Source organism: Carassius gibelio, chromosome B4 (assembly GCF_023724105.1).
Source record: "Carassius gibelio isolate Cgi1373 ecotype wild population from Czech Republic chromosome B4, carGib1.2-hapl.c, whole genome shotgun sequence".
Classification (NCBI taxonomy): Eukaryota; Metazoa; Chordata; class Actinopteri; order Cypriniformes; family Cyprinidae; genus Carassius; species Carassius gibelio.
In genome coordinates this window covers 22,998,894-23,015,150 of record NC_068399.1, presented here as the reverse complement: position 1 = coordinate 23,015,150, position 16,257 = coordinate 22,998,894, and the positions used below count along the sequence as shown (strand labels likewise).

The 16,257-nt window shown below is 37.1% G+C and overlaps 1 protein-coding gene across 2 annotated transcripts in view; it reads left to right on the top strand.

Annotated features, from left to right (window-relative positions):
* LOC127956218 (adiponectin receptor protein 2-like) overlaps positions 1-16,257 on the top strand; it is a 30,283-nt gene that overhangs the window by 11,054 nt on the left and 2,972 nt on the right. For both annotated transcript variants that reach the window (XM_052554010.1, XM_052554009.1), the window contains exons 2-4: positions 2,178-2,450; positions 13,621-13,761; positions 15,487-15,658. In XM_052554010.1, coding sequence (XP_052409970.1) covers positions 2,403-2,450; positions 13,621-13,761; positions 15,487-15,658 — 361 coding nt within the window. In that variant the 5' untranslated portion in view covers positions 2,178-2,402. The remainder of the gene's footprint in view (positions 1-2,177; positions 2,451-13,620; positions 13,762-15,486; positions 15,659-16,257) is intronic.

Sequence of the window (16,257 nt, the reverse complement as noted above, 5' to 3'; positions counted from 1 at the left end):
TACACAATAGAAATTGACTACCTGATTCTTTGGAAGTGTGTTTTGCTCATGAATAGATTTTCCGCGATATCTGTATAAGTGTGTTTAAGCTGTGTTCCCAGGAATACTGGTGGACACTTTGTTGACTTTGTTCACACTGCACAAAAATCCAATTCGCTTTTTATATCTAACCTTTCTGCAAAATAATTTCTCAAGTGTTGAAATCAGATCCGTTTGTTCAGCTTGTGTAATCAATATCCGGTGTATTTATTTGTTGATCGATACAGTATAGATGAATGTGTCCACATGTTGCCAAAAGACTCTATCAAGACTCTATCAAGAAAACTCGATGCCCGGCTGAACAAAGTTGCTTACAAAGTGCAAGAGAACATAAGCTACTCCCATGACATGGACTCATTCACTTATTCACTGCATAATCTGTTATTTGAGGATCGAGTGAGTGAAGATGTATTTGAATGCACCGGTTTGAAACTAATTAGGAATTAATGCTGCGGTTTTTTTTTCTACCAAAATAAAAGCTCAATAGTTTACAATTTTAAAGAAAAAATAAATAAATAAAGAGATACCAATATTAGTACTGCAGTTTTATCTGAGACATTTGATATTTTTTTACAAAATTGTATAGCTGTACTGAATGGTAAAAAATTACTTACAATTTGTTCTGACTGCTCAAAATGAGACCCTTCAAAAAATCTGATTTAATCATTTCATACATCATGTATCCAGCTTTATCCATCAGATTGCTTTTTTGTAATCTTAACATCAGAAAAACACAAGTTGTCTGCAAGGCAAGACTCAACAGCTATAGGATTGCATGCGAATATGACACTCATGTTGGAGTTAACTGATGTCAGAGCAATTGATATTGATGATTAACCGATAATGACTTGATCGCTCCTCCCCACCCTATGAAGGGAAGGATGGATAGATGTATGCTGACATTGAAACTGCTTGTATCAGTTTTCTCCTGAGGCACAACAGTCCTGCACTGCAGGTCAAGGAAGCAAAAGGGGTCAGTTTTACACTCCAGTGTGTCACATGATACCAAAATGGTTTGTGACACCAGAGAATGCACAGAACTTGAGAAGATGAGGGCATCGTTTTGTTTTTTTTGCCAAAATGGACACAGACCACCTTTCAATTAGAGTTTCTAACTGAATCTGATTTCCTGGCTTGTGAGCTAAAAGCTGTTGCCACACTTTTTATTTACAAAAGGAGTGAAACTCCAAGCAGACGAATGCTGTCAGTTTCACAGCTGTGGCTGTAAAGCCTCTCTCTTCTGTGAACTTGGCAGACTGCTCAAGGCTTGCAGCTGATACCAACTCAAATTAAACGCACTTCAGGCTGGGAGAGAGCATTTGAAGGCGAGGGCTGATTTCAGTTATCGGTCAAATGCTGTAGATGTGGTACAAAAACCGGGCTAATCTGTATTTTGTCAGAATGTGGATGCAGATTGCTAAGAGATCCTGATTAGCCTTGTTAAAACATTCTCTTTTTATCATTTAATGCTTAAGCTTTGAACACCTGATTAGTTTTTTAGCATGACTTGACACATTTAGCGACACTGAACCTCAGGTGACCGGTTTTAACTCAAGTGCCCTTGCCTGGAAGGACCGCACGGGTTGCAACATCTGATTGCTGCACTCAGGGTGAAAGTATTGCATTTTTAGCTTGGATTAAGGCTATGTCAGCTCTTGCACAGACGTTTTTGACCCATTACTTACAAGCAGCATCACCGATTTCAAAACCTGCTTTGAAACAGGATTTATTAACTTCTCTGTAGTTTCATTGAGTTCTTCCTACTCCATTCATAAAAAGCCCACTGAGCCGTTACTCTTATGTCATTTAAAACCACAGCTGATCAAATGCGTAACTTTTTAATCGTTGCAGTCACATGTATTTATCTGCCATCTAACCCCATACTTTTAGCAAGCAGAAGTAAATGGGCATTGATTGGAGCCAGTTTATATATTTAGCTGCTGCTGTTTCAGAGCATATGATTTGGCAAATGTATGGTTGTTAATTACAGCTGTATCAAGTAACAAGCCACTTGTGCTAATTAAGGAAACATAATGAATGTGGACTTACGTAGAGTACCGTTCAAAAGTTTGGGGTCAGTAAGATTATTTTATCTTTTAGTTTGTTATATTTAATGTTATTTCTTATGTTTTTACCAGGTCCATAAGCGAGTCTCCTGTTCTGCTGTGAATTCACGGAGGACAGTTTTGGAGTTGAGTACCCTCTGGGTCCAGCAGCATTAAGAAAGAGCAGCGGCAACAGGAAGCAAGCTGGACGGGGGGGAGGTGAGGAAGGACGAAGGCGCCGCCTTTGTCCTGAGACACAGAGTCTGTACCAGCAGTGATACTACTGACCCCACCCACACTTCAGACGGCCAAGACACCATGAGTGCCAGCGCAGATCACCGATTGGAAGGCCCCGCACATAATGGGGTGAGTGCAGCGTAATAAAGCGTAAAGTTAGAGAAGTTCAAAGCTTCCTTAACCTTGGTAAAACACGAACACACAGCTTTGAGTGCTTTCTATCAGTTTAATCAAATACACCAATAAATTAGATCCTGTGAGTAATGCAGTTCATTAGCCTGACCATTTTAATGGTTTGTAGCAACTTGGCACATTATTCTGTCATAGGTGTGTAGGTCCTTTCACAAAGCCTTATCTGTAGGGGTGTAACGATACGCGTATTCGTATTGAACCGTTCGGTACGACGCTTTCGGTTCGGTACGCGGTACGCATTATGTATACCGAACGGTTCGTTGGAGTAATTAATTATATTTGAAAAAAAAAAAAAAAAAGAGAGAGATAGAAATATAATGATATGCGTTCAACAAGGTAGCCCAATAACCCAAACAACGTAACAGGCAACGCCCCTGACACTCCCGAAGAAGAAAAAAACACCATCTAATATGTTTATGTTAGGCTACTCAGCAGGCGCTCGCTCACTCAGTACGCGCTGAAGGCTCGTTGCAAAATAGCCAATGCGTTTAACAGACTAGAAACATATCGCATATCGCTCCTAAAAACGCGTGGAAAACGCTAAGCGCGTCTTTCTCCTCCTTTCCAAAGCGCTTGGGCAGAAGCGCTCATGAGGCGTCTGTCTTTGCTAAGCAACAATGACGTGCTCTCTCCATGAGACGCGGAAATTTCAGCGAAGGATAAATGGATTTGCAGCTCTAAAAATCGCTTGCAGTAGCTCTGCTACTAAATTTATTTCAAAATTGCAATCCATATACAACTACGATCAGCTGTTCCTTCATCTTGGCTGAGCTCTCAACCTTGTTACGGGAAAGGATGAAGCTGATTGGTTGGTTCTTGTCACATGACCCGCGGTGCGCTTGCGGCATTCTGAAAAGTTGAGATGTTTTTACATTTTGCTGTATCTAAAACGTATCGAACCGAACCGAACCGAACCGTGACATCAGTGTATCGTATCGAACCGAACCGTGAATTTTGTGAACCGTTACACCCCTACTTATCTGATCAGATTTATTACGCTTAGTATAAAAGTGTATAAACCATAAATTGCCCTTATTTATAGCAAAGGACACAGAAATGTGCATTTCATACACACTGAAATGCATGTATATGGTATTATAGGATCACAAGTAGCTTATATTGGTTGATTATAAATAATTCTTACTCAATAAGATAAGTGCACTCACTTGAGAACTCAATGGACTGTTTATAAAAGCTAATGAACTATTAATGGATGCTTTACAGTGACTGCACACACTCTAATTTGCATCAGTAGTCCCAAAGATTAACAGATTCATCATTTGAGGTGTGTGTATAGGAGAACTGCTTAGGGATCATGTACATGTGCGTTATTTGTTTTTGTGAGCTATTATTACTCATCACAGTTCAGTATAGACAGAGAAAGTCTTTTAGTCTCAGAGGAGTCTGTATGGGCTCAAAAGGTTGTGAAAGAATCTATGGAGCAGTCCAGATTGATTTAGATGAGGATCGTAGGAATATGCTTGGGGAGAAAGAGACTGTTACATTCAAGTGGCTGAGTTAATATTTTCCTGTTCATTTGGTTTGATATTGCTTTGTTTATCTTACATGCCCAGTTTTGAATAATTCGTATCCACGTCTCTACATCTGCTTCATGTTACACTGATATGCAGATAGCTCTAACAGTGTTAGGAGTTTTAAAGAGGACTCTTTGTATTTGCATGAGCTGTCCGTCTCTGTTATTTGCATGCCTCCAACACAAATACACACAATGGTTGTCTGTTGTGTAATCTGACTCGGGCAGCATTTGTGTAAGGCATTGTGAGCCACATGGCGGTTGGCTCCCGAGGCTATGGCGTGGTGTGGTCAGACAGGACAGGTGTAAAACTATCCCATCCCTATAGCAGATAGGCTGGCTTTTTGGGTAAAGGTAGATCCACGACAACATAGCCAGGATGATTAAATTTTAAACAGTCCTCAGGACATAGTAATAGACACTGTTCTGTGTTTATTTTGCATCATGTTTCTGGTGGATGTGGTTGAGTTTTCATGTCAATTTAGGACTACTGAGATAAATCAGTTTTAATTTGAATGAGCGTTTAATTGGATCATATGTCCATCAGTACACAGGAGAGACTATTGCATGTGAGCAGACCCTGAAAATGAGAATCAACTATTTTCCCCTTGAGTAAACCATAATTGTCCTGGTTCACAGAACCAGCTTTAGAGTTTACACCTTTTTGCATAAAATTTGCATGTTTTCCCACCCTTGCTATTTGAATATGTCTTAGTCATTCACAGAGGACGCATACACACTATGTTTTCTTTAAAAATGTTGGTCAATGTCCAATCAGAAGAATCTGGTGGTAGTAGGATAAGCATATTTAAACATTGAAAATTACGTTTATTGTAATATTTCTACTCTGAGAAATGTTTTATTCTGTTGATACCCATTAAAGATTTTTTTTTTTATCAGGTTTATTCAAAATGTTATTTGAAAAATTTGTTTATTTAATAACTCGAGTAGGTTTTTCTGCCATAAAGATAGCCAAAGAAGGTTTTAATCGAACAAATAAATACACAAACAGCATGGGATGTAAGTTAATACATTTATAAATCACCTTTTTTTTTGTCAGTTCCACCTTGCTGTTTTAACTCTTGAATATATCTTGTGTGACCGGTCCCATAATTCTCTGAAGAAATATTCTACATTCCTCATGTTTTCTGTTTTGACTTACTGCTAAAAAAACATTGCTTTAACATGGAATGCAGTGGGCCATACCGTAAGCTTATCTCTTCCGCTTATCAAAGCTTGCTCTGAAGCTCACTACACTAATACAAATTCACCTGTAAACTGGGTTATAGGTCACAAAACAACTGCTAAACACACCTGTTTTCATGTAAGGCATAAAGCTACAGGAGATGATTCTCTCATATTTAAGTTTTAAGTAAAGCTGCAGTATTAGGGTTGCATTTAGAAATTGTTCTCCAGGTATTACTGTTCTTAATGAGAGAGGGTGGATTTCATCTGTTTGCTTTATGATCTTTGGTTTTCCAAAGGTAACAGGTTGTTTTCCTCTAATCTGCAGCTTTACCTTGGTGCTATGGCAACAGTCTAGTTAGATGATTGGTTTTTGTATGGCAACAGCAGGAAGACTAGAGATCTATTGGTTCCACAAGGTCAATTTTTAACCAGGAACTACTTGATTCTGTTGATTGGAAGACAGCAAATTTGTTTCCTAATAAAGGGGGTAAAGTTAAACATCAGTCAGTTGAATCACTTTTATGGGATGATGTCATGTGTGACCTCTTGCCAGTGCATGAACTCAGCCATCTGGTGGACTAAAAATGGTTTAATTCTTAAGATGTACGACTCTGATAACTCAGTCTCACCACACACAGCCAGAACTTCCTCTGGTGCTTTTTCAGTTTGTGGTATTTCTATGCTATTTCTTGTTCTTCTTTCTAATCAGTGACACACAACCATTAAAGTGTAGCCTAATTGCACTTAATTTCTGAGGAAGCCAAACTAGAGAAGTGCATTTGTCAAATGATCTCAATTAAAGTCTAAATGTCTGGTTAATATCTGTCTTCCCAAACTGTTGAGTTCCTTAACAATTACTTGTATTTATTATCAATGTTTTGGTCAACGAAGTAACCTATGCTCTTGTAATTAGTTTGATCATTCCCATGTTTCTCTTTCTGGAACTCAGGAAGGGATATATCTTTGGATAAAGAGCATTATTAATTCAGGCTTTCTGTCCCTCTAAGGATTCAGTCAAAAAAAATCTGTTTTTAAGTTGTTTGTCTGTGTGCACATGAAGCGAGAGTTTGAGTAAGCGTGTCAGCATCACATGCGTGCGGCAACACTGGCAATGGGGTTAGTCTGTATAAAGGTCAGTTCCTGATTGAGCAAGAAACTGTGTGGAACATGTGATGTTTATCGTGGAAAGGAGAGGACTGAAGACTGGTGAAAGGAAAGAAGATCAAGAAGAATAGATGGCCTTGGGTCCCCCGACTCTGTGGTTTTAAACGTGGTGTTAAGAGCCTGGTAAGGAGAGCATGGAGACAGAATGGCAATTACAGTATGATTCCTAGCAAAAGACAGACGAGGTGGAAAATGATTCCTGTGGGACAGTGTCTCCCCACACAGTCTTGCTCCCATAAGGGGTTTCTTTGTAAGTGGTGCTTGTTACAGAAACCTGAGAGCTTGGATGGCACAAAAGTTTTGTGAGTATCCAGGCAGTGTATATAAGGCCAGTCTTACTGTAACAAAGGTTATCTACGTGTGCAATTTAAGAAGGATGAAAATGAAAACATGAGATTCTGTTGTTGTTCTCTTTACACTTTGTACGTTCATGTGATGTATTTTTCTGCTAGCCTTAAATGATTGTTATCAGTCACAAATAGTGCCGGTCAAACCTGCTTAACTGGATTGCATTCTGCTTTCAAAGAACCAAAGGACAAATATGTTGTTTTGCAGGACAAACGTTTCAGGCTGTAAGCTCAGCTGACATAAAGTTGATCAAAAGAGACATTTATAACATTACAAAAGATTTCTATTTCAAATAAATGCTGTTCTTTTCAACTTACAAAATACAATTTGAACATTTTAAAATCCATTTTAAAATTGTAATATTACACAATCAGTGTTGGGAATTAACTAGTTTCATGTAGTTATGTAATGTAATGACAAAATAAATGTAACTAATCAGTTACATTTACTGAGATAAAATGTGTAATTAAATTACAGTTACTTATGAAAATGTTAACGATTACAAAAGGGGTTACATCGGAATATTTTTACACACACACACACACACACACACACACACACACACACACACACACAGATTTAAATTATTTCTTTCCCAGATTGCATTGACTGCTGTAAAATACTCAATATTGAGTAATACTGTCAAAGACTATAGAATATCAAAGACATGTCACTCGTATAGTTTAGAATGGGGAAGAAATGCAATGCGCAATATGGCCGTTCATTTATTACACAGTTGTTGTCAGATGTCTTTGATTTCAAATGTGAAATTTAATCATAAGCTTAGTGAACAGTTTTAGAAAATTTAAATTGACTACTGTAAAGTTAACCCTTCCAGGTTTAAATGTCGTTGGTGCTGTAGCTGAACTGTTGTAGCTTCTGAACTGTACTAAATGAGACACCGCGGCCCTCCCACTGAGACTGTGCCATTCCAGGGACTAACAACAGGACGTTCCTAGCAATCCAGGAATTGAAATGTGAGTCATATTCCTATCAAACCTGAGCTACTTTGCCAAACCACAGCTTCTGTTGTTTGTAACTGAACACATGCCCCTATCTCTCAAAATGTCTCATAAGGTATTTCAAAGTCACCTTAGAGTGTGTCATATGTGCTACATTATTTTTATATTACCAGTGATGAGATGCCAGCACGCTTGGTGTAAATATTTTGACAGTCTTCACGGCTGTCTATTGAAGTTTGAGCGGTGTGTACAATCATAACTTCTTACACTGTTGACTTAATGAGGTCATTTAATAATGGAATAAACCTTCTCACTTTTTTAAAGTGTCAAATGATTAGGCCCATATCTTCCTTGTTTAAAATAGCTACAACTGTGACATACGTTTTGATGAGCAGTTGGTTTCTGTTTTCATCCTGCTTTAACTATAACCTCCATGTTGCTGAATTAAACATCACATTTATTCTGTCTAGATGTGATTTTTGGAAGCATTTTGCTTTTAGTGCGCATGGTATAATAAGTAAACACTGTAAACTTGTGATGCTGCATGCTGTCTTGTGTCTTATTGAACCTTATTAAAAAAAATAGAACCTTTTGATGTTAAGACACTATCATTACAGCATAGCAGTTTTTAGGCTGTTCATTTGTGCTGTTGAGTACAAGGTTTGACCCAGTCCCTTTCTGTAAAGTAGCTCACAAATGATCTGGGTCTAATCTGACTTCTAGACTTCGACTAGAATACAATATGACCTGCTGTCCACTAGCTAATCTCATACGAGACCCGAGAGCTGCCAGAAAGCCCTGCCGGCCTCCTGCAGAGACCCAGTGTGTCTGAATTTTTTCTGACAAAAATCTATCTTGCGTTCATTCCTATTCTGTATTCTGAAGGTCGACACAGTTGTTTGTTTAATAATATTTTATAAATGTTATATTTTGTCTACTTCAGAGCAGTGCTGGTGGTAACACATTCGAGTAACAGGAGTTAAAATAATCAAATCACTCTTACCAAGTAGCACATTACTTTTGCATTGCATAACTTTACATAAAAGGTAACTAACTTTATTTTTTTTTGTGTAATGCAATATTGAAATGCATTACTTTTAAAAGTAACTTTCCCTAATAATGCTTAAGAGTCATATCATGGAAATTGATTCTTGATTCTTAGAAAATAAGGCATTCAAAGTACTATAGATGCTACTGTGCAAATCAGAGAGGCTTGGTCATGTGAAACTAACTTATAACTGTTTCAGTCCAAGAGACTTTGAATAAAACTATATATGGAATCTTAATAGTTTAACTTTGTTACATGAACTTCCCTGACCTCTAAAACTTTGATTGCATGTATTCAGTACCTGTAGTGCAAATACAGTCACTGACGCATCTTGACCGTACATGTCGCTTTATTTTCTCCATATGTGGTCTCTTGTTTCTGATCGGTGAAGGAAAACACCACTTAAACAAAGCTTTTAAGATGCTGGCAGTGTTATTAGGTAGCAGGTGGCGGGGGTATTACAGCTGAGTCATGCTAAACCCAGCAAATCAGACCGTCTGCATGTCGTTTAGGCTCCGGTGAACATACTGAAGAGGTCAAGTGCACTGGAGTGCTATGTTACATTGTGTTAGATTTTTATTTTATTTTTTTACTTTTCCCATCAGGCTCTGTAATAAACCTACATGGCTGTTTCTTAAGAGCTTCGAGTCGATGTTTTGTTCTGTATTTACTCTCCCTTTTTCCTTTACACGGATCTGTACGAGTTGTCCCAGCTGTGTCCCCAGCAAACATTTTTTTTTTTTTTCTCTCTCTCTCTCTCTGGCAGGAAAGTGATTATGGTTCTTGATGATCTCTAGAGAGGGTCATTACATCCAACCAATCAGTGAATGCAGTGAGCATAACACTGCACATATCAATTACTCTGGGATTAAGGGCGGTGTGGTGTGACCAAAATCTTACATTACAGCATGAGTCATTTTATATCACCGTAACAATATCTATCATAATATAGATTTTTCTTGGATACTCAGTAGAAAAAATATTTGTATATTATAATAACCATGTGGTAAAACCTATTTTTGAATTATGCAGTGGATTTGAACAAATCTTTATTTATTTAGATGCACACAAAAAAATTCAGGATTTTTGTTTTTGTTTGTTTGTTAATAAATGTATCATTTATAATATTTTGCTTTAATTTTTTATGTTTTATAATTTATAAATTTGTTCTGGTTTACCAATTTATATAACGTTTTAAAGTTTAAACCTTTATCTGGGAACGTGTTGAGTTTGAAAGCTGCAAAAATGTACAAAACCACCTCTAAAATTGTGGTTGCATTTCTCACAATGAAACTTTTTATTTGTTGTGAAGAGGTACTATTTTTTTCCATTAAAGGTCGAATAGAGTGAATACAGTGTTTTGTGTGTTCACACATGCCTTTGTGAGGTGGTGTGCACATTAATCGCTTGTTTGGGATTGTTTTTAGGGTGTGTTTGAGCTTGGTGACCTAAGATGACAACAATGTGCAAGTCATTTCACACCCTGTTCTCCTGAACATTGTTAAACTGGAAAATGAACTACAGCATGTGCTCACAACAGCAGTTTGAGTCCACTTACAAAACACACACTTAAATGTTTGCTTTAGAAGTGTGTACAAGATTCATTTGTTTCACTGGCATTTTTTATAGGCCTTTTTAAGCCCAGCAAGAGCACTATATAGCAAGGGTGATACATTTGTCAGAGCTATGGATGGCACCCTTGAATATCTCAGCATTAGGGTGAAACTGGCAGATACCACACATTTAATTTGCACACATACACTTTTAATGAGCACGAACTGAACACAATCAGCCTTACAGTGTGCCGTCTTGTTGGCAGGCATCAGAAGTAGGTTATTCATGCATTATAGATCCAGTTCTGGTCCTGCATGGCTGCTCTTGTTGACAAGACAGACACACTGTTAGCTGGTCGGCCTTTTAACCGTGACCTCTCTGTTCACCGGTTTACTTTTTCTTGGAAGTGTCCCAGATTTTGCTTGTTAGATGGATAGTTTGTCAGGTAAAAATATATTTAGGACTCTCGGGAGTCTATTTCACTGCATTGCACAATACCTGGTTCATCTCATTCACAATCAGTACTTTGTCAGGAACATAACTACACCTTTATTTTATTTGTTATATTAACGGATGTCCAGACATTGTTTTTATTGGTTTCTAAACCCATAATTTAAGACTAAACTTAATTTAAATGATTGTACTTCTGGATTTTTGCCTGATTTTATTATCTGACTGGCATCGATATATACTATATTATATTGATGTTCTCATCTCTATAGTAGTGAATTTGTAGTCAATTATTTTTTTATATAAAATGTTTATTGTTGTTTTAACATTGTTTAATATACAGAGTACCACAGACAAACAATCCGCTACAGTAAGTAACAAATAACAATAATAAAAAAAAAACAGAACATTTAGGATCATTAGAAAAGCACAGGTAGTTGAGTTTGATAAACTCTGCAATGCATTGTGTGTGTGTGTGTAAAACCTTGTATCTTCCAAAATATACAAAGACTATACATCTTGACAAACAAGTGGAACAGCTCTGAAAGAAGTCTACGTCAATAGAAAAAGAGCCATAATAACTCAAACACGGAACCTTATAAACACAACTCTTAATCAGTATATATGAAAACAAACAAACAACAAAAACCGAGACCAGAAAGTGTGTATTTGTGGGGTGGGTGAATCTCCTTTAATTCAAGTTAAACCTTTAAGCTTCTGTAAAGTATGAGCACAAAGTCTAATGGTGTCCTCTATGGTGCCATGAATGTGAGCAGTGGACAGTTCAAGATACACCACGTTTATAAAAGTGAGAACCCAATATTGCTTATTAAGAGAACTTGGAGGCTTCCATCTTTTTGCAGCAATTTTCTTGACCACTGTCAAGTCAGCTAAAAAGACTCACTTCTGCATTTTGTTTCGTTGGTTGTCAGAAAATAATTTAAAAGTAGTCAATAACAATTTCTATTTATTAGCTTTTTTTAGACTAAACCTATTTTAAACTGATTACTTTTGGCATACCAAAAATGAAGAGGGAATATTTAATCCATTTTTACAATTAAAATGATAGTTTAATTCTAATTGTATGATTATTTTTTTTATTAAAAAATGTTTTATTATTATTATATTGTTATTAAATATTGTATTTAAATATATAAAAATATATAATATATAAAATTAATATATTATTACAAATTTTTTGTTATTGACTTTTTTTGTTATTGCCTGAAGTTTTATTGTGTGTGTGTGTGTGTGTGTGATATTTTAATTGGAAAATTTCTCATTTGATCCATTCATCCATTTTAAAAGGCCTATGTGAAGAATTGCCTTATTTGATGCAAAAATGTAGTTTGTCTTTCTGCTAAGCTGGTGATGTTGAAAAGCTAAACTCAAGGTTGAATAAGTTTAGAAACCACTGAAGCTTGTCTATTTATGGTCCTGCCTTAAAGCGCTGCCAGGGTGAAGCAAAAAGTTGGTGCAAGAACGCAAGCGTCTGTTTCTGATTTTATTGACTGACTGCACCTAATTACAGAGTAAAAGAACTGTGGTTCAGATGCATTCGTGGTTGAATCTTGTCTTCTGTCATCTGTGTGTGGTCACACTGTCAGAATGGCACTGAACATACTGCAGTAGGACCCCTGCTGGCTGTCCACTGGAAGTGATGCTGACGCTCCAGTTCAGGGCCTTCAAGGTCACCTACATTCGTTCTTCTGCTCCAGTCATACCTTAATCAGCTTGAGGACAACCTCCAGCTGTGTGTATGTGTTTCTCAGTATCAGCCTGAGGAAAGAGGAGGGGGCTATTCTCAAAGCTGCAAGGGAATTAGTACCACGCTAATGCCATGTCAACACTGATTACTGAGACACTGATTGTCCCACTGGCCAAGTCTGATCTGTTTAAGAGAGGCTTGTCAACCTGTACTACTAAACAACACCTCACACTTTCTCCCTCTGCAACCCTTTCTCCTTCTGTCTTATCTGTTTGTCCAGCAGTTTGCCACAGATTTGCTACAAGTCAAAGCCGACTTGATATTTATTTAATGCAGGCTGCTTTGGGAGAGCCTGTGTGTGTGTGTGTTTATATATCTGAGCAGTGGCAGTACCTGAGAGAGAGACTTCTCTCTGATACTGTTAATAGTTTGTGTTAGTGATGTTTGAACACACACCCTACTGTGTTTAACATATATATGCATATCTTTTAAACATATAATGCCTCTTGGGGACGACCCCCACCCACACACACACACACACACACAGCGCTGATTGTTGGTATAAGCACATGCTGTACGCAAAGAGATAAAATGGAGCGAGTCCCCAGGGCTTTGCTTCAAACACACAAAGCACTGAAAACATGCCATAAGCAAGGTCATACCAATCAATGCAGTATTAATTAAATTGAGTGTGTGTGTTAGAGAGAGTACTTAAATGACCTTTTATATGGGCTGGGAGTTTGTGATGTCCCGGTTGACTAGGTGTTGGGGTCAGGGTGGTTGACTAGTTGTCCATTGAATTTACCTACATTTATTATCTTTCTTTCTTTTTTAAATCTTTAATTTAAATATTTTTGAATATTTCATTGCGATATTTATAAAGATGCATCTTTAACTCTTTATAAAATGTAATAAGAAATATAAAAAAATAAACAAACTTTTGTATTTATAATACTAATAATATATATATATATATATATATATATATATATATATATATATATATATATATATATATATATATATATATATATATATATATAATAAACACTTTCTCTATTTTTTTTTAAATGCACAGATGAATTTTACAAATAATATATACACTGTGCCAGATTATGCTGAAACCTGACAAACTTTGTGATTGTTTTCAGGGTCTCTTTGCGAGGAGGGTGGTACATGAAAAGAAGGAAACAACTGAAAGAAAAGAGGAAGAAGAGGATAAGAGCTCTGATGAAGGCCTTTTGCTACAGGCGCACCATGCCATGGAGAGGATGGAGGAGTTTGTGCACAAGGTCAGACTCTCAAGTGCATCTCTCACACGCACACATTTGTTTCATAGCTCTGTAAACACAGATGTTCATTATCATTGAGTTTAAGAAACACATGACATAAGCGCACCTGACCCGAGCAGAGTGCTCACAGCTGCTTTTACTTTTTATCTCCTGGCTCCAGCAGGCTCTCATCTCAATCTTGTATTGAGAGTCTGCCATATGCACAGGAACAGGAACTGAAAGCCGTCCTTTGTAACATGCGCTGCAATGCTGAGCCCTTTAAACCAGCTCAAGTTTAGTTTTCTTTTTGAGCGCCATCTGCTTTAATGGCTCTATCCGTCCTCTCCTCTCTCCCCCTCTGGGGAAGAAGCCAAAGCTCTCTGCGTCAAAGAGCAAACACAGTGCAAGATCCAGCCAGTGCCATTCACTATCAGCACTTGGGTACACTATCTTGAAAAGAACACATCTAGGAAGATTTTAAAACACACATCCAGACAGATAACGGAAAGTTACGTCATGGAGTCGATCAAACAACCTTACCTAGTTTCATTGGTTTTATTTATTTAAAAGCATGGCCAGATACATGCATAGCTAGGAGCTGTTGTATCTGCGGAGAGAACAGCTCCTAGCTCTGTGTGTATCTGGGCATGCTTTTAAATAAATGGCCTCGGCTGTAGTCACTGCATGTACTGTACTTCTAGGTGTAATCCTGTGGTCACGCCTGTGATTGCACGGGAGTGGTTTTCATCAGCAGTATTTGGCAGAATGCTGCTAAGAAACTGCAGATCTTCTTCCCAGCAGTGTTACCACAGTTGGTAAAGAGAAACCAGACAACCTATTTTTAAGAAAACCACACACACACACAAATCCAGATTCAATAATATATTATTCAGGATTTTTTTTTTCTCAAATCTTATGAAAGGAACCATATACACAATTGTGCATATGAAAATGCTTTAGTTGAGGGTGAAATAGTTCACCCCCAAATATATTACTGAATATTTATTCACCCTCAGGCCACCCAGGATGACTTAGTTTTTCCTCTGAACAGAATTGGATAAATGCAGCATTATATCACTTACTCACCAAAAGATGGTCCTCTGCAGTGAATGGGTGCCATCAGAATCAGAGTCCAAACAGTTGATAAAGACATCACAATAATACACAAGTAATGCAGTTCACTGCAGAAGATTATCTGGTGAGCAAGTAATGTAATGCTACATTTCTTCAAATCTGTTCTTTCTTCCATATCATTTCTTCTTTTTCAGAAATTTTTCATTTTTCAGTAAACTATTTAATTAAACTGCACTTATTTTTATTCAGGTGGCTTGCTATACATTTCAACTTGCTTTTCTGGATTCAAAGGTTCTTGCTCAACCTTGACATTAGTTGCCTTGAGCTGCTGTGCTGAAAATGCAGTGCATATTGTACATGCAATTATACACAAGCTTTGCACTAACATACTTCTGTAGAGCATGTTTTGAGTCTAAGAATTATTTCTGGTTCTCTGTGTAATTTTTCCTGTGCCTTAACTCATAATTACTGTAATACTTATCTCTTGCTCTCAACTCCTCTCACATAATTACTTTCTGAAGTCAAATGAGAGGGCTTTTCTCATGCCAGCGTGTAATGCTGACCTGAGCTTGGCGTAATGATATGTCAAAGAATGGCCAGATGTGTCATCTTTTCAAAACCGCAGGGTTGCTTTTGAGATCTTACAGTGATTCTTTTAATTTGGTGTCTTAGATGTGGGAGGGCAGATGGCGTGTCATTCCACATGATGTCCTCCCTGACTGGCTGAAGGATAATGATTTCCTGTTGCATGGGCACCGGCCTCCCATGCCCTCCTTCAGAGCATGTTTCAAGAGCATCTTCAGAATCCATACAGAAACGGGCAACATTTGGACACATCTTTTAGGTTAAACACACTTACACACAAAACATTCACAGTTTGTTAAAAATGTATTTATTTATTTTACTTCTGAAATGTAGAAGTAACTCTATTTATATAAATTGATTATGAAAAAAAAATTACATTTTGATTACAAAAGAACAAAAACAACTCCAGTGTTTAAACAATTTAATGTATCTTAGATTTATTTTAGATTATTATATATATATTTTTTTAATTATATAAATGATTAACAGAAATACATTAATATAAGTGTATATAAAAATATTTATAAATAAAATGATTTAAATGAAATGGAAACTACATCAAAAACTTTATTTTCTGCATGCTGTACTGCCACCTAGTGGAGAAATGTAGTCATTCTTCACATAACATTGAATGTAGAGGCTGTAAGGTATAAGAGGTATTATGTATCTGTACAAGGTCATGCTAAACAATAGACTGTGGGTCTAGGTAATGGTATTGATTGTGAGGTGAGATCGTAATGTGCAGCTATTGATCTTCTACACCTTTGGACTCATGTTGTGACTGAGCCCATAATGAACAAAACAGATGTTTGATGTTGATCTACTAGAAACTGCTAAGCTTCCTTGAGTTCAGTTTGA